The sequence below is a fragment of the Perissodus microlepis genome, chromosome 17, assembly GCF_051167445.1.
Source record: "Perissodus microlepis isolate ML-2025 ecotype Zambia chromosome 17, ASM5116744v1, whole genome shotgun sequence".
NCBI lineage: Eukaryota > Metazoa > Chordata > Actinopteri > Cichliformes > Cichlidae > Perissodus > Perissodus microlepis.
Genome location: NC_140477.1, coordinates 23,494,376 through 23,515,032, shown reverse-complemented (window position 1 = coordinate 23,515,032; position 20,657 = coordinate 23,494,376). Strand labels below are relative to the sequence as shown.

Below are 20,657 nucleotides of genomic sequence, written 5' to 3'. Positions count from 1 at the left end.
ATCAGAGGAATTTTAGTCCAATGTTCTTTACAGTGTTGTGCTTCAGTTCATTGAGGTTTGTGGGCATTCATTTATGCACAGCTTTCTTAAGGTCTTATCATAGCATTTCGAGTTGGGGTCTGGACTTTAACTGGGCCATTGCAATACCTTAATTCTTTCCTTTTTTCAATCTGTGGAGTGGTCTGGGGTGTGGTTTGTGGTTCAGCTACGGGGGCAGTGGTGTGGTGTCAAGGGAGGCCTGCCGAGGATGCCCACTTTGCTCTCTAGGGAGGCCCATGTGGTAGCTCTCAGCCTCCCCACGATCATTCCCAGCTGGTGTTGGACTCCACCAGGGCTGCCCTTTGTCACTGATTTGGTTCATAATTTTTATGGACAGAATTTCTTGACGGAGCCAGGTGGTGGAAGGCTTACAGTCTGGTTGGCTTAGAATTGCATCCCTGCTTTTTGCAGATGATGTGGTTCTGTTAGCTGCATCTAGTGGTGGCCTTCAGCTCACAATGGAGTGGTTTGCAGCCAAGTGTGAAGCATTGCAATGACACTTAGCGCCTCCAAATCTGAGGCCATGGTCCTCAGCCAGAAAAGAGAAGAATGCTCACTTGAGTATCTTGCAATCTTGTTCAAAAGTGAGGGGAAAGCAAGAGATTGACAGATGGATTGGGGTGGCGTCTGCAGTGGTGTGGACGCTGTACCCGTCATGTTGAAGAGAGAGCTGCGCACAAAAGCAAAGCTGTCGTCTGGTGCCTGTGTGTGTTTCCTCTACTCTGACTTCCTCTGATCAAAAGTAAAAGTAAATTTTTAATTGGTAATTGCAAACTGGCCATGTTGTGCTTGTAGATAAAGTCCTATAAGTACACAGAATAACGTATTTCAGTATTAAATTATGCTATACAAAGGCTTTTTTGTCAGTTTACAAATCCTTAAAAAACCCAGTCTGACAGCTTTCACTCCTACACAAGTAGATACACTGTGGTGCTTGAAAGCTCGTGAGCCCTAATAAAAGAATAAATACATAAATAAACAGACGTAAAATACCTGGATTTAAAAAATGAATTAATATGCTTTTTTGAGGGAAATGATATAGTGCAGTCCATTAAGTGGATGAACTGTATGAATCTATGCTTTGACTGTAACCAGTGTGTAAAAATGTTGGTAGATATTATTGAAGAAGTCTCAGTACTTTAGACAGTGTAAATGGTAAAAGTAATCGTTTTGAATCTATTCCACTTTGCCTCCAGCTTTCTTTGGTTTCATTGTCCTTATAATAACCCTCGGTCAAAGGTCTTTAAAGAAAAGATTAAACTATTGTGGTGACAGACTGTAGAGGTTGAAAGTAGCTAAATTAACTGTATAAAAAAAAAACTCCTGGACTTTGTTATAAGCTGCTTCTCTGATTTTCGTTGACCATTTCATGCTCTGCAAAGCTGCATACAAAACTATTTTTGTTGTCCAATTAAATAAAGCGTTCTGTATATAGAAGAACAAATTTAATTAAAACAAAAAAGCTTTTACCTGTTGTAAAACTGGTAGACATGTTGATTCCACTCTCCCAGACAATGATCACACGTTTATTTTACAGTTTTTCATATGTATGAATCCTCTGACTGAAACAGTTTTGTTTTTCCTCCCTCTGAACCTGACAAAGGTATGTGCATCTGTGCACTCAGCTGGTCAATGATTAATAAGTTCGTTAATGAGACTGTCAAACTCCACTGGTTAGCTATTATATCTTGACAATAGACATACGGATCTATCACAGGTCAATTGGGATTACCTATGGTCTCTATGACACAAGAAAACTGGTGCTTTTCCTGAGCAGTTTGAGTGCTCGAGTAGAAAAGTGCCATATAAGAACTAGTCCACTTCCCATATTTTGAACCTGTCTGTTGCATGGTACTTTGTTATTCCTTTGCATCCTACTGATGTTTAACTGAATAAAAATGTTGGGAATCTGGAAGCATCTTGTACTTTTATATATCCTTTGAGCATAATTGACTCAGGAATGGATCTTCCTGCTTGGTAATGCTAGTCTTAGCAATTCTGATGTGAATTGAAGCACCTGCAACTAAGCATCAGTAAAGTGGGGAGTTGGTGCTGGATTTCATAACTTTTATTGAAGTTGCTTTTTTTTCTTCATTTAAAAAAATAAAAAAGACACAATAGTTACTTATACAGCAGAATTGCAGCTTTCGACCAGAAAAACCTGTTTTATGAGTTTGCAGTGACCAGTGCCATCTTCTGAAGTATGCTTTTGTAGTCTGCACTACATCAGTTTTGTTTTCGTTTGTTTTCCAAAAACTGGAAATGAGTCTTGAACTTGAGAAAGAGTTAAAATTCCTGTCAACATCCACAAACATATGTGAAAAGTAGAAAATTAGAAGGTGATGCATTTGTACTGTACTCAGCATTTCACTCAGTGTTGCTGTGAATTGCCTTTTCGTTGCGCAGTTGGCAAATTTTCAATAAATCAATTCTGGCAACCATCCGACTTTCCTGCTGTCTAACAAAAATACTTGTTAATGTCATTAACAATAATATTTAACACTAAATTACACAGAAATACAATGTTTTTGCACATTTTGTGGCATGTGTAAATAAATGACATTATTAGGAGCTAGGCTACTTCCAGGCTTTTTTTAAAAAAAGGACACATAAACCTTTGTAAACATAAGAACCATATGACACAGCTATAGCCGAACATTTTTTCCAGTTTCTAGATCAACAGCTAGTTAAATTAAAAGTGTTTTCAAATGTAAAATGAAATCAAATAAAATGAACCAACATTTTTTTGGCCTTTTCAAAAAACTTTATTACATTAGGTATTTTTTACAATATAACAATCTTCCGGGCATCTTCCTCTTATAGTTTAGGTGGTCCAGCAAGTTTCCATCCCTCCATCTTGCCCACTTTTGTAAAGAAAGCCAGTGTTCCAAGACCCAGGCACGCAGATGTACCAGTTATAGCACTGTGAGCTGGAGATACACACACAGACACAGCACACAGTATGATTTTAATTAGGCAAACCAAATGCTACTGTAGCACTGCAGAGACATTTTCTCTGTTACTGAACAGAATCTAACAGTATGTATGATCTTGTTTTCCCCTGAAGGAAATTGGTTGTCCAGCATGCACAAACATTTGACCACACAGCACATTATTAATTTGCATTAATAATGTCTTTGAAAAGCTGCTTAGAGATGGTGGTGACTCAAAGTGGAGCCAATGAGCATCATGAAGGGAATCAATAAGAGATATTGATATTAGAATCAGAATCGCTGAATTCTTATCAGTTCCCATCCCCACTGTGACTTTAAATGAAAAATGTTCAGAACAGATTTAATTAGCCATAACAAGCCGTCTACCATCATCACCTGTTAGTGATGATAAGAGTCACTGCAATTCCTAAACTTCTCATTAAGCAGCATTTCCTCAAGCAGCAGAGCTGAGTTTACACCAAGAACTGGGACTTACTCTAAGATTTAAAGAAAGTATACAGAAAACATATTTTTAAATTCTTGTGAATTTTATATTTATATATTCTTCATACTGGCCAACAAGGGGTTTTTCTTTTGGCCACAATCCATTGTGCTATAAGAAACTGCAGAAGATCCACAGCTGTGATTCTCAGCAATAAGTAACACAAAAAAAGGACTGTTTGAAACTTATGCAGACGTAGTAAGTGTGATCAAGTAAAATGTCATTTAGAATTACACTCCAGTGCAGTCCAAGTTCATTTTAGTTATACAGCTGATTATTATTGTGGCACATTAGCACAAATATGCTCTAAAGAGTGTGGTGTGTTAATTGCACATCACACTTTTTATTTAAAAAGGACTAACCTTTTGTTGTGTTCCTGAAAAAAATTAATAAAATTTTGAATTCTTGTCTAGTCACATCTGTCAGGACTGATACTTACTTCGTGCTCCCAAAAAAATCCCCGAGGCACAGCCGCCGATAAAATAATTCAGCGGGTCGTCTGGAGCTTCACGGGCCTGAGCACTGAGACATGTTGTCATTCCAAAGATGGCTCCCATGGCAGCTGAAAACAGGAAGACAATTTCCCCTCATTATTTCAGTCATCCTAAAAAAAAAAAATTATGGCATCCGAAGATCAGCAGCTAAAACAGCTAAACCCACTACAGGACTGAACATAGAAAATATATCCTTGGTGTGTACTGCAAACTAGAGCAGGGCGATATGACCAAAAATATTTATCACGATATACATTTGAAAATTTGCGATAACGATATAACTGACGATATAATTGACACTAGACAAAATACTTTACAACTCCACAACTTTATTAGCGCCAAAAAAAAAAACAAAAAACAAAAAAAAAAAACATCAATGCATTTTCACTTAAACAAGGAGCTGTTTTTTTTTTTTTTTTTTTTTTTTTTATGTGCATTAAAGTTATATAAAAATCTAACAGTGCAAATGCAAATTGGAAATGGAAATTGGCCGACATATCCTCAGCATAACCATGTATAATATCCACAAAATATAAAAAGAAGTTACACACACACACACACACACACACACACACACACACACACGTAATATTATGTTGAAGCACAGTATGTATCACTCCGCGAGGCTCCTGCCTACGATAGCCGTAATGCTCCGACAATCCATCAAGCGGTGCGGCTTCGTAGCTTAGCAAAGTTGTACTAAAACATTTCACAGATTTTCGAGCGCCGTGTACGACATAAAATCGTTTCGTGGTCAGTAAACACAACCAGAATTCATACATAAGGCACACGGGATTATAAGGGGCACTGTCGATTGTCAGAAAAATCAAAGGATTGATTTTAAGTGTGCCGTATTTTCCAAAAAACACGGTAATAACGACGGCCCGCTAGCATGCGCTACCAAAAATAGTGCTTTGTTGTGTATCTGACGGACAAAAGCCAAACCAGTTCCACACCACTGAAGTTGCAGCATTTTTACAAACCAATTCTGGTTCATCCGTTTCATTCAACGATCCGCTTTCGCCCTTCTCATTCTGCGTCACCGTGGTTTTTCCGCGATGTGCGTATGAAAACAAAGGCACAGCGCATGCGCGTTTTACCCATATTCTATCGCGGTATTTCATTTTCTTACCGTTGCCCAAAATTACACCGGTATTACTGTGAACGGTATGATATGGCCCAGCCCTACTGCAAACCTGAGATTGAATTTTTGACCATTCCTCCAGAAGTGCATTTGTAAGGTCAGACAAGACCTGGCTCGCAGTTTCTGCTCTAATTCATCCCACAGCTTGTCAGGTTGAGTTGAGGACTTTGTCCAGGCCAGTTAAGTGCTTCCATGCTAAAGTCGCTCATCCATGTATTTATAAAACTTTGCTTTGCGCACTGGTGCACAACTGGAACAGGAAGGGGCCATCCCCAAACTATTCCTACAAAGTTAGGAGCATGAAAACGCCCAAAATTCTTGTATGTTGAAGCATTAAGAGTTCCTTTCACTGGAACTAAGGCGCCAAGCCGAGCTCTAATGACTGAATGAATGAATCTAATGATTATTCTATCAGTTAACTGGATAAGAAACACTGGTGTTATTAAGAGCATTAATGAATATTCAGCTCCATGCTCCATGTTAAACTATGAGACCATCATCATCACTGCTGCTGCTGTTTAACAGTCTTTTTGCTGAAACTCTGGGGTGTGTGTATGCGCTCAATGTCAAACTTTTTGATATTTATATGGTGTTCCTAAATACGTTTGTATGCAGGTCTGTTTTCAGTCGAAAATGTGGGTCAAACAGTCGCGTTTACATCGTTTAACACGTCGGCACGCTACAGAGCCGTGTATTAAATGAAGCATCGAAGCAAAGAATTTGTCTTATGGATGTTTTTATAATTGAATTACTCGAATTAGTCAATGAATCATTGCAGCCCTAATACCACCAACCGTTGACTGTCGACTATTTATCAGTGACCGGCATCCTATCACGATACCATGCTGGAATTCACCGAGCTCCTGAGAGTGACCCATTCTTTCAAAAATGTTTGCAGAAGCACTCGGAATGCCCGAGTGATTGATGTTACACACCGTTGGCCATGGAAGTTATTGAAACACCTGAATTCAACTATTTGGGCAGGTGAATACTTTGGGCAATATAGTGCATTTTTACTTTGGCCAAAACTTTTATGATTTACAAACCTGTAAGAAAATGAATGAACGAATGACCTTTTAAGGCTGTGTTTTCAGATGGCATTTCTGCACTAGAAAAATAATTTACTGTTGTAAATTCAATTAGTTAGTCAAAGAAGTGACGATATTGAGTGCAGTGGTGTTCAAGGAATTAAAAAACAAAAACACAAAAGTTGTGTTCGGAGGGTTTTTTGCACTTAGAATTTTATTGCCATCAGGGCAGCGCTTCACACAATTATTTAAAGTATGGAATCATAGAAAATCACTGTGTATAGATAAAGAACCTTACTCGGTAGTTGTTGATGATAATGTTATTATTATCATCATCATTATAATTATTACTATTATCATTATCACTACCTGTGAATCATTACAGAAGTGACGGCAATTCCCAATCTTCCCAGTACTAAAGAAACTGGAAAAATCTCAGTGCTTCTGACCTTAAGGAGTGGAGTTTTCAGACATGCAGATAGATTTAACATAAACCACATACACTGAAGTTCTTGTGGAGTTTTGAATGACAATAAATTTACCCATGGTAACTGTTGAGTTGGTAGCCCTCTGTAACGCTGCCACTGCAGAGTCAGGTTGGAACGCCACTATGTGATAAGCTGAACCAACCAGACCTGAAACACACAAACAAACAAATTAAGAAACTTTAGAAAAACAAAAAAAAAAAGTCAGTTTTGCTGTAGGGCTGACAATCACAATCACTTTAGACCAGCTGGTATGAAGGAGTTTTTAATTGACAGCAACTTGTATTTATTTATAATCAGTTCATTCTGATCACTCCCAGTGAAAATATTCTGCTCCCGTCTTTTTCTTAGTGCTGCAGTCTCTAAACCATACATCATAGCAGGTCTCACTAAAGTCTTGTAAACCTTCCCTTTCACCTTTGTGAAATCCTTCTGTGACAAATGACCCCTGACACTCAACTTTCCACCCTGTTGTACTGCGTGTTTTGCCGTTATCCTCTCCGTCACTTTCACCATAGAGGAACTCTTAGACATTGGACTTTCCTCTGGGTATTTTTCATCGACCCTGACGACCTAACTGAAATTCTGGTTGGAGGTGCAGCAGCACGCCACTGCCCAAGATGCAGACGTGGCCAGCGCACTGGTTCGCTCATCAAGCTGCGCCAAGGCTCCAGAGCGGTCACTTCGCTCATGGCCGCAACCTCGTCTCAGTCCCTTGTATTTCTACCTGTTGTTAAATTGCAACAAATAACATGTTTTATAAAGATATTTTAAGTGGCTAAAAAAGATTTATTAGAATATAGAACACGGTCATTAAGATCAGAGGTCTCAAGGAATTAGCAGTATTATATTAGCAGAAGATGTTTGAACTGAAAAGGAAAGTGGATGACGAACGCCGACATCGGAAAGATGGACACTGCTGTATTTCTTTGTTGAGTTGGGTGTAAAGGTGATCTGCCTTTTAGGTAAGGAGAAACTTGCTATTCTGAAGGAATATAATCTCAAGCGTCATTATGTGACTAAACATGGAGAGCATTATGGAAAGAACAAGGGAGAGGAGAAAATGAGCCAAACAGCTACAAAGAGGACTACTATCCCAGCAAGAACTTTTCCACAAAGCCAGTAAGGACACTGATGCTGCCTTCAAAGCAGGTTATGTGATTAGTCAATTAATCGCTAAGGTAGGGAAGCCATTCAATGAAGAGGAAGAAAGAAAAAAAAGTTTGTTCAACAACGTTGCTGTCGGCAAACAATGTGGCAGAGCGGAATAATACATTATCAAGTAATATCTATGAACAAAGGTCGAAGTTTCACTGCCACTCTGTGGCGCTTGATGAAAGTACTGACAAAACTGATAATGCTCAGCAATTTTCATCAGAGGTGTTGATCATTAGTTTGAGGTGACAGAAGAAATGCTGAGTTTGTGTCCCATGTATGGCCCAACCAAAGCTAGAGATATATGTCAGCAGCTGTGCAGTGCGACTGAGCAGTTTGGTGTGGCATGAAACAGACAGAGCACTGTCCAGCTTTTTGCAGACCCCTTCTCAGCTGATGAGCGTGTCCCCAGCATGCTGCAAAATGAACTTACTGACTTGCGGTGCAACAGTGAACTGAAAACTAAGTTCCGAGAGGCACAGGGAAAAGCAGACCAGACTGCAAAGTTTCTGAGAGCTCCCTTCATCCTTGCAAGAGCTGTCCAGAGTTTTCAGTCGTGTAATGCCCGTTTTTGGAACCGTGTGAGAAACTGGTCTTGACAGTGAACTTTAATAAAAGCAAGTACAGTTCAAGGCTTGTTACTACGCAAACACTCCAGAGGGCTTCCAATGAGATGACAGTGCCAGCAGTGGTCGCCAACTCATTGAAGTTTGAGACCTGTGAGTAAGATGGTTGCGAAACAGGTCATTTCTATATTTTATATGTAGCCCCTTCGTAAGTCACGTCGTCGAAAGCCTATTTACCAATATAAGCAAAAATATTACAAATACAAAACACAGAAACATCGGCAATCATTTTTTGGGCGATTACGACCTGGTTATTCCACCAAGCATGTGTGCGTCAACCTATTAGTTGAGCATGGCGCTATTGTCACGGTCGTTGGTTGTTCGTGTAGTCTAACAAAACAGTCACGTACAGACTTCATATTGACCGTGTCTGATTTTTGTATCGAGGAAACGCTATGGCGCCATGTTCATCTGTATTGTTTCATCGCCCATTACTATCTCAAGGTATTCTAGGTTGTAATTTAAAAATCTTACAGTACTGGTTTACGTGATTATCTGCTGAGCTGAAGCAAACGCACCGCTAACTAAATAATTCACTGAACGTTTGTATTTTAGGAAACCCAGGTCCATCCTTTAGCAAAAGCAAACCTAGCCGTATGTAGCTTGCTAGGCAATCTTAATCTGCAAGTTCAAAAGCGTTGACTAACCCACCCCACAGATGATCTGCTTTCACGACCCTGCACAACATGACTTGCAATTAATTATGTCACCAACGATAGTTACCTAAAGCCGTGCCAAGTTTCGTAGTAATCCATGTTTTTTCCACACAGTCTGTACCTTCCGGTAGGTCCCAGTACCCCATTTCGGACTTATCAAGGACACAAATCGAATTCTCGCGAGAATTGCTCGTGTGGTTTTTGACGTCTGGCGAACCCACTGGTGCACTGTCGACACCTGCTGGAGAGTGAAGTAAGTACACTAGCACTAGCATATAACTAGATTGCAATGAATAGTTGTAATGTTTACGGAAGTATATTTTGCACTGAAATTATATAAAATAATCTTTAAAGAAATACACAGGATGCGCATATGAAATACGTGACTAATTTACTCAACGCTTCATATACTCTTCAGTATATCAGGTTGCTGTGTTTTAGATGCTCTGCAAAGATCAGACTGCAGAAAAGATGTTACATCTGAAAACATTTAACAAAAATAATAAAAACACAGTTAACTAGACTAACTAACCAATAATCATCAGCAATTTTGAGCAAACCAACACCTTCACTCATTAAATGACTTGTCAGCCTGCAAATAGATATGACATGACATCGCGGTCATTTTGTAACAGTGTGGCTATGACAGTGTTGTTTAAAGTACAGACAATGGTTTGAGTGGAGACTCTCTTTTTTGTTCTTAACACTTTCTCTTAAGCTCTTTATACAACATACCTTTGCTTCTCTCTGCAGCTGACTGACAAACTAACAACAGCACAACCAAGAGTAGCTCACAGACAAGTTTTTTTAATACGGCCTTCACCTGACAACTACTCTGCAAACTACCACAAACAGAGAATATAACATACAGTATAATAGGAAGGAAAAGTAGGAAGAACACAAGCTCACTGAAACTCAAGTTGTTCCTGATGAAAACCCCTACCCTTCTATTTTTAACCAAAAGGTATGAGTCTACATAACTTTTCAATTTACTTTATTGAAAATAAACAAGGAAACAGCAACATAAAACAACAAGATATATATTTTTTTACTGTTCATAGCAACATGTCTGAAAACATACACGGACACATACCTTCTATGCTTCTTTCATGCAGTGGTAGCATAACAAAATTCTACCTTTCACTGCAAAAATGCCCCTAGCATGCTCAGCAACTAATATATAAAATTCATCAGTAGCCATAGTCAAGGCCATTTTCTTTTATGTGATGGGTATGCCAAATCATGAAAGGACTCACTAAGATCCAAGAAGCCAATCAATGTCTGCTGTTTTGAAATGTCTGTTTCTGCCTTACAGGCTAAAATACTGTCAAGTTCAGCAGTATTTCCAGAAGTCTCTGTTTCAAGGGGGATTAAAAACTGAACTGGTGTGGACATTACCCAAGTACAACTCAATCGCAATTCAGTTGGTGATCCCTGACATTTTGCAGTATCACTTAAGAATAAACAAAAAACAAAACACAGACACATAACTTATTTTTTATGGATACTGTATGAGTATGCTTTGCATTTGCATATAAAACTCTTATTTCTTCTTCCACAAGTGGCTATATTTGTCCACTTTGAAATCATCTTCATACTGGACTCCTGTTTGTTTTTGAGGCTTCTTCACTTCTCTTTTCTTCAGCCGTACTCGACGTTCCTCTTCTGACAGAGTAGACAGATTTACCGGCATCTTTCAAAACAGATGAATAAAATAAAATTAAAAACAACACATCAGCTCACATCAGCAAAATATTAAGTGACATGCTCACTGGCTTCTGCTACAGGACCTGAGCAATTTGTTATTTTTTTATTATCTATTGAGTCTGCTTTCCTCTTATTAGCATGTGGAGGGCTGGGTTTGGGTTGTATACAGTAGAATGTTGGAAAAACTAACTGTAAATTTCTTTTAGACAAATACATACATTATTCATATATGCTCATTAAGTCATCTAACTGAAAAATGACAGGTCTTAGAAAATAACAGTGATGATGTAATTTACATGATCTCTTCTTTTTTGCTTTGAGACTGCACATCTATAAGACTCATGACAAACAGCAAGCCAGGGGATCTCAGCGTCTGCAGTGTGGCCAATGTTTTATGAGAGTTATTCTTTTGATTCTTATCTGATATTGACAACAACACAAGCTTAAAAAAATATTGTGAAGCTTTGTCATGTTTAAAAGCAACATTTTTTTTTGACATTTTCATTATAACTCATTATCAAACATTCATCTAGGCACACATGCTCTCCACAGGATGTGGCAGATTAAGCATGCCATGTGAGAGAAACAGCCTAGAAATATGTAGGAACCCACTGTGGTAGGCAAGCATGACACTGGCTAAATCAAGAACAGAAAGACTTATCTGGCTCCAGTCTGTAAGGTCCGTCAAAGCGGACTTGCTAAAGATTTACTTAGCTAGATGTCCGAATATTTGCATACAATTGCTACTGACTAATGGTTTGGATTACTGGCTTTTAGATATGGTAAACTAACCATTATGATGCGTCTGGGTTCTTTGTATCTGATGCTGACTGTTGACCCATCAGGACGGACTAACATCACAGGATACATCCTCTCGTATCTCTGCCGACCACAGCATGCAACTGACGCTCTGTTAGAGTTAAGCTGAGGAATCTGAGTGTGGAGCAGCTTAGCCTGGCCGTGCCGATGTGAACGGGTGAACAAAGGCCAAACACAGCTGCCTATACTGAAAGACGAACACAAGAAAATCAGTACAGACACATAAAAGCATGCCACAGACAAATCCAATCTAAGCAACACTTTTCTCTTTTCCAAGTATAACGTTAACATTAGCCTCATTGATTGAACGGAATTTGAAAATGACTCTTCGTCTGAACTAAGAGAGTTTAATGTTTAAAAAAACAAAACCAACAAAAGAAATAAATATATTTGTAAACATTAATACAGCAGTCTAACCTTGATAACGAACCACGTGAAGCACAAAGTTTGGTTATAAACATGTCGAGCATTGGAAAGGTTGCTAAACTGTGACAGGAAACTCTTCAATAGAAGGTCGGACACAGGAGTTGATATAATAAAGGTCCCAGTGAAACAGTATATGGCCCAGAAACGTTCCGGGGCGAGGGGATTCTGATTTTCGTTTTCTGTTACGATTTGGTACGATGTTACTCATGCTTCCCAAATGAGTATTTTATACTTATTGACGTAACTAAAATGACATTAAAGTCAAACCTGGTGGTGGTGGGTTGGCTCCTTAAATCGTCGAGGTGTTCAGTCATCTTAGCGTACCAATCAGATTAGCATATATTTAATTAACAATTATTAAATGTACGCATTTAATAATTCGCACTCTAGAATAATTCTGTCTTGTGTGGAGCTTTCAATTCAGAATACAGACGACAAACGGTAAATGAATGATGTTTATTTAACGTAAGGACATACGGTTAGGGTTACTGCTGGTGTTGCAGCGTATGTGTGCAGTCAGTGTGCTGCATACATGCCGATCTGACAATGTATGTTGACTTGGCTGCAGTGGGGATTGAATAAAATAAAATACATCTTGTTCCTGAACGTCATTAAACAATTCAATCCACTTTTACATATGTAGCAGCAGCACCATTTCATCTGTACGCATCTTTATAGCTGAGTTACCCTGCGGAGGGCAGTAGTACACATAGAAGCGTCTGTTATAGAACGAAGAAGATATCCCGTGATCTGTTAGGGAAGTACAGCTGAGGAGGTGTTTTGTCGAGTAGTTTTTATATGTTCGAGTAAAGATTTATTCGTTCATTACTTAACGCAAGCCTATTGCTTTATTATTTGTGTGTACGTGTTCCTCCAGACCAAACAGGTAAGATGAAGACATCGCTTTATCTCAGACAACTTTGTTATTTTCTTAGACTTCATTTGATGCATTTGATTCCTTGGAAGATGCGTTTGTCTTGTCTGATCTATATAAACTTGGCTTTGGTGCTCTATACTAAAAAAAAAAAACCCCTCTCTATACTAACAGTGATAGTTGTATTAAACTTCCTTGTGGTACATCCCCTAGATTTTCTGAAATGTGGGGGAGGTTCCGTCAGTTCAGTTTATTTCTGCTGCACATCAGTAAAATCCAACTATTGAGAAGCAGAGCTACGTGGGGCTCACCTCAAACACTCCATATGAAGACGGAGTGAATAGTTTTAGGACAGAGGCAAAGTTTTTGACTGTGGACTGTGACTATCACCACTTATCAAGGGCAGGTATACTAAATCATGCAGCCTTAAGGCTGAGGGTAACACCATATATCCAAAAGAGAAGAATTTTCAAGCAGGTTGGCAGCATATCAAGGAAGACAACTGTGAATTATTTTACTAAGCTATACTGGTATCAGTGTTGCCAACTTAGCGACGTTGTCGCTATATTTAGCTTCTAAAAAGGAGGAGCAGGGTTGGAATTGTGACATTAAAAAAAACAATAATTGCTAAAAGAAATTTAATTTGTAGTTCTAAATAAACTCTAAATGCATTTAGGACGTTTTTTACTCACTTTATGTCTCTTCCACGATGTTATTTCTCTCTCCAACAACATAGGTTACAATTAGATTAGCATGACCAATTATGCAAATTAGGTGATGACGTCATGTAGCGACTTCTAGCGACTTTTAGGACAACCAATAGCGATTTTCCTTACTGAGGAGTTGGCAACACTGACTGGTATGAATCAGCTCAACAAGTTTAATTTAATACAGTATATTTAACGAAACACTGTTTCGTAATGTTACACGTAGAATATATTGACATGGACATGCATTTAGGATGACCTGCTGGTTATCACTTTTGTCGGTGAAGCAATGAAATCAGTGGTAGGCACTACAGCTCCATTTCTAAACTTTCTATGCCATGTTTCATACTGAAATACACAGCATTTACTTACCTGCCAACTGGAAAGAAATTATTCCAAACTGATTCATTGATAAACTTTGGTTTCCATCGTGAGTGATCCGCTGCTCAGTGTCTTCTTTTTAAATCATGACTATCGATTTTAAATCAAATAAGTCACTCTGAGGATAAACACAAACAAACAGCCCAGCTGTCTGATGTGATGAAAGGTGTGATGAATGATGAGGCACATTTATTTATTTTATACAATATAATGAGGTAATGCAGCTGTATTATAATTATTTGCAGTTAGCTTAATTTGGATTGTTCTCTGAAGATAATATTGACACCTATATGCATTTTCATGACGTGGGAATAGCAGTCTTCTTTTTTTTGTGAGGTCAAATAAACTATGATATAGCCTGCTCACAGAAATTGACAAATCTGCAGATGCAACATCTGGAACACAGAGAGTGAAATATGTAAACAAATCTAACTAGTTAACATGAAATCCAGGTAACCCGGGACACAGATATTTATCTGATTAATCTTATTAAAACATGAAACAAAAACAGGACCTTTGTACTTTCACCTGTGTTTGGCTTTGAATAACAGACATTAAATGATCTACAGCCTATATTGTGTTTTCAGTAATAGGACATCAAACAAGAATTCATGAGAGAAAATAAAACAACTGAAATTAAGCTGGTTTATTTATTCATCAAACACGGAAAAAATTGCGATAGATCACGTACATGCAGTATAAAGCCCACCCCTAATTTTTACCTGAAGTATCTGTTTAATCATCTTATCTTACACTATAATTATGATTGCACTGGATAGCTCTGATTTCCAATGACTTCTGGCTGCTTTCTTTTCTTTAGGTTTTCATAATTTTACAGAGATGACAGGCCAAGGTTTGGGAAAGAGATGCCTACCTGCTCAGCTGCTGGTGTTCTGGATGTTGACCAACATGTCTGGTGATGAACTGTTATGATTAAATGAATCAGTTTCACTGCAGAAGAATACATAAAATGTGAAATTAACACTAACACTGCCCTCCAACACTCTGCTTGTACTTCAGAATCCAGATTGAGTTTGTTTGCTCCTCAGGCTGTTACACTTGAGGAATACTCTAAAAATGCCGTCGTTATTACTTCCAGGTAATACTTAGTATTGTAGATAAGCCATATTACCAGTGTAGATATATATAAGTGTACTTTCTGTGTTTAATAATAGAAAGCCTGTTAAAATTGCAATAAAACGATTCTGTATACAGTACCAGTGTTTTCAGCATTTAAAACATTTACAGTTATATTCTGGGAAACCTTTTTGATTCTGGGTTAATTGAAATAATTGTAGTTATCATTTGTACTACACATTGAATTATTTGCAAGACATGTATAGCTACATCATAGTTTTAAAGGATACAGAACTTCATCTCACAGTCATCCGCAACCTTTCTGTTTTTTCTTTTCTAAATCCATTGTTAACTACATTACATAGCAGATAGAACCAAAGAGAAGCGATATTATATATGAATTAAGATGTGTTACTACTGGCATTTAATATAGACTTTGTTATTGCAAGCGTTAACATTTGTATTGTTCCCTTTGGTGTTTTGTGTCTTTGTGCAGTTCCCCTCTCAACCAGTCAGCTGTGATTCACCTAAATGTAACATACAGCTCCAAGATGAACTACTCATCTATAATCACAGTGCCTGAGGAGGTAAGAAACCAAACATGAAAAAATGATGCTGCATATGAGGCAACAAAACATGGGCTTAACAAAACATTTCAAACTAGGATACTTTTGAGGAAGTCAGGATGGATGTTTGTTTTTTAATAACTTTGTAATATCATAATATGAACACAACAACACCTCTGATTACAGAAAGGTTAAAGAATGATTGGGTATAAAAAGAGCCTCTCAGAGGTTGATGGAGTCCATAACTATTATCATAGGCCAGTTCCTCCTGTGCATTTCCAGCTACTCTTTTGCTGCTGTTTTTTGACTTTATAAGACAAAATCAGACCTGGGTTATCTACATTTTTTTTCAAACTGTATTTGTGACAGTAGGCAGAGACCAAAATCTATGTGAGTTTTTTGTTTAGGTCATGATGCCAGTACAAGCTACCGCTGTCAGTTTTAATGTGACAGCCCATGATGTTGGTCAGGTGACCACATATCTGGTTACCAACAGCACAGAGCTCAACAGGTGGGTATCAGTCCAGCACGAAGAAAATAATTTCCTTCACTGAATGCAATAATTGAATATCTTAAAGTGATCACTGTCTTCTTCAAATTTGGTGTCCAAATCTTATAAACTGAGTCTTGGTGCCAGTGAATCTCCTGTTAAGTTTTTAATTCTCTCCAGACTGTACAAGCTATTACAAGACATTGGTTGAAGCAGCAGAGCACAAACGCACTGAAATGTGGTTTCTTTGTCCCTTTTTGTCATGCAAAACGTCTGGATCTCAAAATGGTTATAAGCTAATGGTTGAAAAGATAGAAAGTTGTTAATTCTGCACTACTCAGAGCTAATGATGCTCACGATGAGATGGAATTTTCCTGTTTTTATTGTAAAGCACTTTGGTGTACTGCTGGTGCTATACAAATAAAGTTGTATTGTATTGTATGGATGGAGGGTTCCACCAGAGGCCGGCTGATGTCTGCTGCCACTTTATTTTTTAACTGATTAACTGTCCAGTTTCTTTGTGTCCATAAGCTATATCTTTTTTTCCAGTGTGCCTGTCAGGATCCGCTTCATAGTTGTCCATAGCAATGTCCTGTCCATAATTAGTGAAGTCATTGGTTGGATTTACTTTCTGGCCTGGTCAGTGTCTTTTTATCCACAAGCCTTCGAAAACTGGAGGAGAAAAAGGTAGTTTTTAAACATCTTTTATCTGTCCTTATATATTTCTTTCTTATTATTGTTATTATTTTGTAGTTAGACTGACATCTGTCTAAATGGTTTTACGTGGGATTTTTCTCCCCCCCTCATCTTTTTTGTTTTTAATAGTTTTGCATTCGGCTAAAGTAAATCACTACTGGTAGTATGAGGCGATACATAAATCAGTGCCATTGCCAGAAGGTTTGTTGTGTCTCCCAGTACAGTTTCAAGAGCATAGAGATTTAAAGTGACAAGCAGTTACTGGACCACAGCAACCTCCCTGAACATGATCCAGTAATCATTGCAGTGGCAGACATCCAAGAAAGGGTTTCAAATTTGAAAAGTTAGACAGAACCAGGCCTTGACACGATTTATACCTAACAAGACTGGCTACGGATACATATCTATGTTAGCCCAAAAAGAGTGAAGGTAGTCAGGTATGAGTGGATTGTACTACTAGAAGACAACATTACAGAAATTGAGGATAGCTGTAAGTACCTTGGAAGGCAAATGAGAACCAGGAAGAGCTCACTATAGAAAAGCTGCAACTACCTGCAGAGAATAAGTCACGGCCAGAGGAGTAAACTGAATGGAAAGAACAAGAGCCAGGCAATCGACACCTACGCCCAACCTAGTTGTCAGAGCTGGCCAAAGGAAGAAATAGAAGCCACTGACTTTTTACCATGCATGAATGGTTTCACCCTAAGTCCTGCACCCTGAGACTGTCGGCTAAGCAGAAGGAAGGAAAGAGGACTAGTGAGTGTCAGAACCGCTATTCAGGATAAAGGGTCATGAGTGCATCAGCCACAAGTGATCATGGGCTTATTAAATACCTCGGGCAGCAGAAACCTGAAAAAGGACCCGAGCAAGAAGAAGAACCAAGAAGAGGAATCATCGTGGAAGGACAGGGCACTGCACAGCATGTACTGTTGGCAGGCAGAAGAAGTCTTAAAATCCAAAAATCCTACCAGTGGCTGGACAAAGCTGGACTGAAAGACAGCACAGAGGCACTAATCATGGCAGCACAGGGTCAAGGTCTAGGCACAATATCAGTAGAGGCAAAGGCCTACAACACCAGGCAGGATCAAGAAAAGATCTGACACAGGGCGGAGGGGAGGGAGAATCTATAAAATGAATGACATTGATTGCCCTGACTCTTTCTCTCCAGTCTCTTGTGTGTTGGGTTTAATGTGGTGTGAAATTCATAGAATGTTTAAAAAAATAAAGTTACTCAAAATTAAAACTAACATGTTTGTCTTCAGTGTTGTAGGTCTCAACTTTGACTTCCTGGCTCTCAACCTGACGGGTTTCATTGCTTACAGCGTCTTCAATATAGGACTGTTCTGGATACCGTATATAAAGGTAACTCCATCCGCTGAATGGACACTCCATTGTTTATACACATGAAGAATAGGATACCAGCCAGTACCAGTGAGTCTAGAAAAACCTTTGAAAGTTAAATGCTTAATTAGATTTATAACTGTATTTAACATACCGTCTCCTTGAGTACAACTCTACGATCTTTTCACTCAACTGTCTGTGAATTTGAAGACATTCCATCCATTTGTGGCATTTCCTGATGATCAGTTGATGTTTTTCATGACTACACTGGACGATCCACCTACTGGCTGTTGCCTTTGTATAGAATAACATTAGGTTTTGCATAATACATACATAATACTTTTTGTTAAGCTACTGTGTGCTCCTCCTGTAGGAGGAGTTTCTGAAGAGGAACCCTAATGGAATCAACCCTGTGAATGCTAATGATGTTTTCTTTAGTCTCCATGCTGTCCTGCTGTGTTTGGTCTACGTCAGCCAGGCTACTGTGTACGAGGTATGTGTATGTCATTTCATATACTTAAAGACTTTCTGCTTTAAGACACTTAAAGCAGAGGAGCAGAATAATTTAATGTAATGACTTTATTGTTAAGACTGGTGAATACGACATGACTCTCAAAATCACTTTTATCACAGAGTCAGTTTGTTTGGCAGGATGTCTCAGACTCAGGACGGGTGTATAATGCTATGTGCCATTTTTCTTACAGAGGGGTGGACAGAGAGTCTCTCGGACGGCCTTGGTTTTATTGCTGATTGGCTGGATGTTTGCTTTGATCAGCTTATTTGTTGCTGTAGCCAAAACAATCACCTGGCTGGACTACCTTTACTATTTCTCTTACATTAAGCTAGCAGTGACTCTTATCAAATATGTACCACAGGTAAGACTCAGACACAAACTGGACTTGCACATTAAATAATGAATACTAGACTGAAACCATATTAAAAAAAATCTTGCGTTGTTGGATGTTCCATCGATTTAATGTGTTTTGATGCCCACCATCACTGCCCACCAGTGGTGCATCTGTCTACATTTCTTTTTCAGTAACAGTGCCACATGTTACAGAGATTTATTACAGTAAACACGTTTTAGAAATACAATGTTCACATCTAACCTGATTAACACACTGCTAAACAAAACACTTTTTAATTAGTGTGTCATTAAGTTGGGATATTGATCTTGGTCAGTTAATTAGCAGGGGGTTATTAAAGAGTTTTAGCTGCTTAATGTTAATGAAATTAACAATAGGCGCACCGCCTCTCTTCACCTGATATGACCTGATGATTTTTGAGCAGTGTACAAGTCTTAAATGTTCTATGCCATATTTATTTTTATCAGCAGTGAATACAGTTGATGGCTTTCCTGTGTTTCCAGGCATACATGAACTACAAAAGACAGAGTACTGAAGGATGGAGCATTGGCAATGTGTTACTGGACTTCACTGGTGGATTCTTCAGCATTCTCCAGATGATTCTGCAGTCTTATAACAATGGTAATTACAGTAGTTTGCTTACTGTACATACAAAAATATTTAATGAAACCTATGGAATAAGCAGGATTTCTGCAGTGACGGAAAGAAAGGAAATGTTGACATGAAAAGTACAACTGTGTTTACTGTGCTTATTTTACCCCTCAGCTATAAGAGGCTGATGGGGTATTGTTGTCACCTCGCCCTGTGGGCGGCATGGAGAAGTGATAACTTGAGAAGAATTAGGATTTTTAAATGGATAAAATAGGTGCATCTACTTCACTACCTGTACTGTTGATGTGAGCACTGGAGCATTTTGACTGTATCTCGGTATTAATTTTGATCCTCAGATGAGTGGAAGCTGGTGTTTGGTGATCCTACAAAGTTCGGTCTGGGTCTGTTCTCCATCGTGTTTGACATCCTTTTCATCACTCAGCACTATGTTCTCTACAGACGATCGTCACAGTATGAACCACTCGTGAACCAACAAGGAGACTGATGCTCGCTGGAGTGACCCAAAGAAGCACATTTATGTACAGCTTTAAAGAGAACTTATGGTTGTTGTTTGACTTTCATTGTGAAAATAATCTGGCCAGTTTCTTCAAAGCAGGGATTTACATGTCTCATTAACACCAACTCACGTATGAATATTAATTAAGAAAAGGGAAGACAGAAATTAATTGAAAAAGCAACTGTAACACTAACTGTTTGACAAAATTGTTATTATCCATGTCATTCGTAATTAAGGTGATAAACCAGGTTACCATAGCGAGTCAGTTTCTCTTCAACTTTCACTTCTAATAATTTTCTGACAACTACTGTCTTGAATCAAGACTTTACTGCAAATGAAACTGTGATAACTAAGCAATTTGCTGTAACACAGACAAGAGATCTTTAGGTGTGATAAGTTACTAATGAGGATTAATAAAGTGCTTTTTCATTGTACTCTTTGTCTTGTTGTTTCAGTGTACTCCAGATTATGTGCTACAAACTTTCTTCGATAAATTACGCAAATAACCACCACATGTGAATATTTGATTCTATAATG

The 20,657-nt window shown here is 38.4% G+C and overlaps 3 protein-coding genes across 5 annotated transcripts; 1 reads left to right on the top strand and 2 right to left on the bottom strand.

Annotated features, from left to right (window-relative positions):
• Positions 1 to 2,092: 2,092 nt before the first annotated feature.
• ndufa11 (NADH:ubiquinone oxidoreductase subunit A11) lies at positions 2,093 to 9,219 on the bottom strand. Its single transcript, XM_084910952.1, has 4 exons — positions 9,130 to 9,219; positions 6,683 to 6,775; positions 3,914 to 4,036; positions 2,093 to 2,969 (listed from the first exon to the last, which is right to left on the bottom strand). The coding sequence occupies exons 1-4, from the start codon at positions 9,206 to 9,208 to the stop codon at positions 2,857 to 2,859; spliced, it is 408 nt and encodes a 135-aa protein (XP_084767078.1). The 5' UTR covers positions 9,209 to 9,219; the 3' UTR covers positions 2,093 to 2,856.
• An 11-nt stretch (positions 9,220 to 9,230) lies between these two features.
• On the top strand, positions 9,231 to 20,554 carry ctns (cystinosin, lysosomal cystine transporter). Of its 3 annotated transcripts, none has more exons than XM_084910949.1 (11): positions 9,231 to 9,315; positions 14,797 to 14,892; positions 14,997 to 15,075; positions 15,550 to 15,640; positions 16,027 to 16,130; positions 16,659 to 16,796; positions 18,068 to 18,167; positions 18,520 to 18,639; positions 18,851 to 19,021; positions 19,516 to 19,633; positions 19,960 to 20,554. In XM_084910949.1, exons 2-11 carry the CDS (start codon positions 14,817 to 14,819, stop codon positions 20,106 to 20,108), a joined length of 1,146 nt encoding a protein of 381 aa, XP_084767075.1. In that variant the 5' UTR covers positions 9,231 to 9,315; positions 14,797 to 14,816; the 3' UTR covers positions 20,109 to 20,554. The 3 variants fall into 3 exon arrangements, with proteins under 3 accessions (XP_084767075.1, XP_084767076.1, XP_084767074.1); XM_084910950.1 differs by lacking the exon at positions 9,231 to 9,315 and adding an exon at positions 12,187 to 12,206; XM_084910948.1 differs by lacking the exon at positions 9,231 to 9,315 and adding an exon at positions 12,725 to 12,900.
• Positions 10,040 to 12,122, bottom strand: mrpl55 (mitochondrial ribosomal protein L55). Its single transcript, XM_084910953.1, has 3 exons — positions 12,006 to 12,122; positions 11,562 to 11,775; positions 10,040 to 10,755 (listed from the first exon to the last, which is right to left on the bottom strand). The coding sequence occupies exons 1-3, from the start codon at positions 12,056 to 12,058 to the stop codon at positions 10,606 to 10,608; spliced, it is 417 nt and encodes a 138-aa protein (XP_084767079.1). The 5' UTR covers positions 12,059 to 12,122; the 3' UTR covers positions 10,040 to 10,605.
• Positions 20,555 to 20,657: the final 103 nt, after the last annotated feature.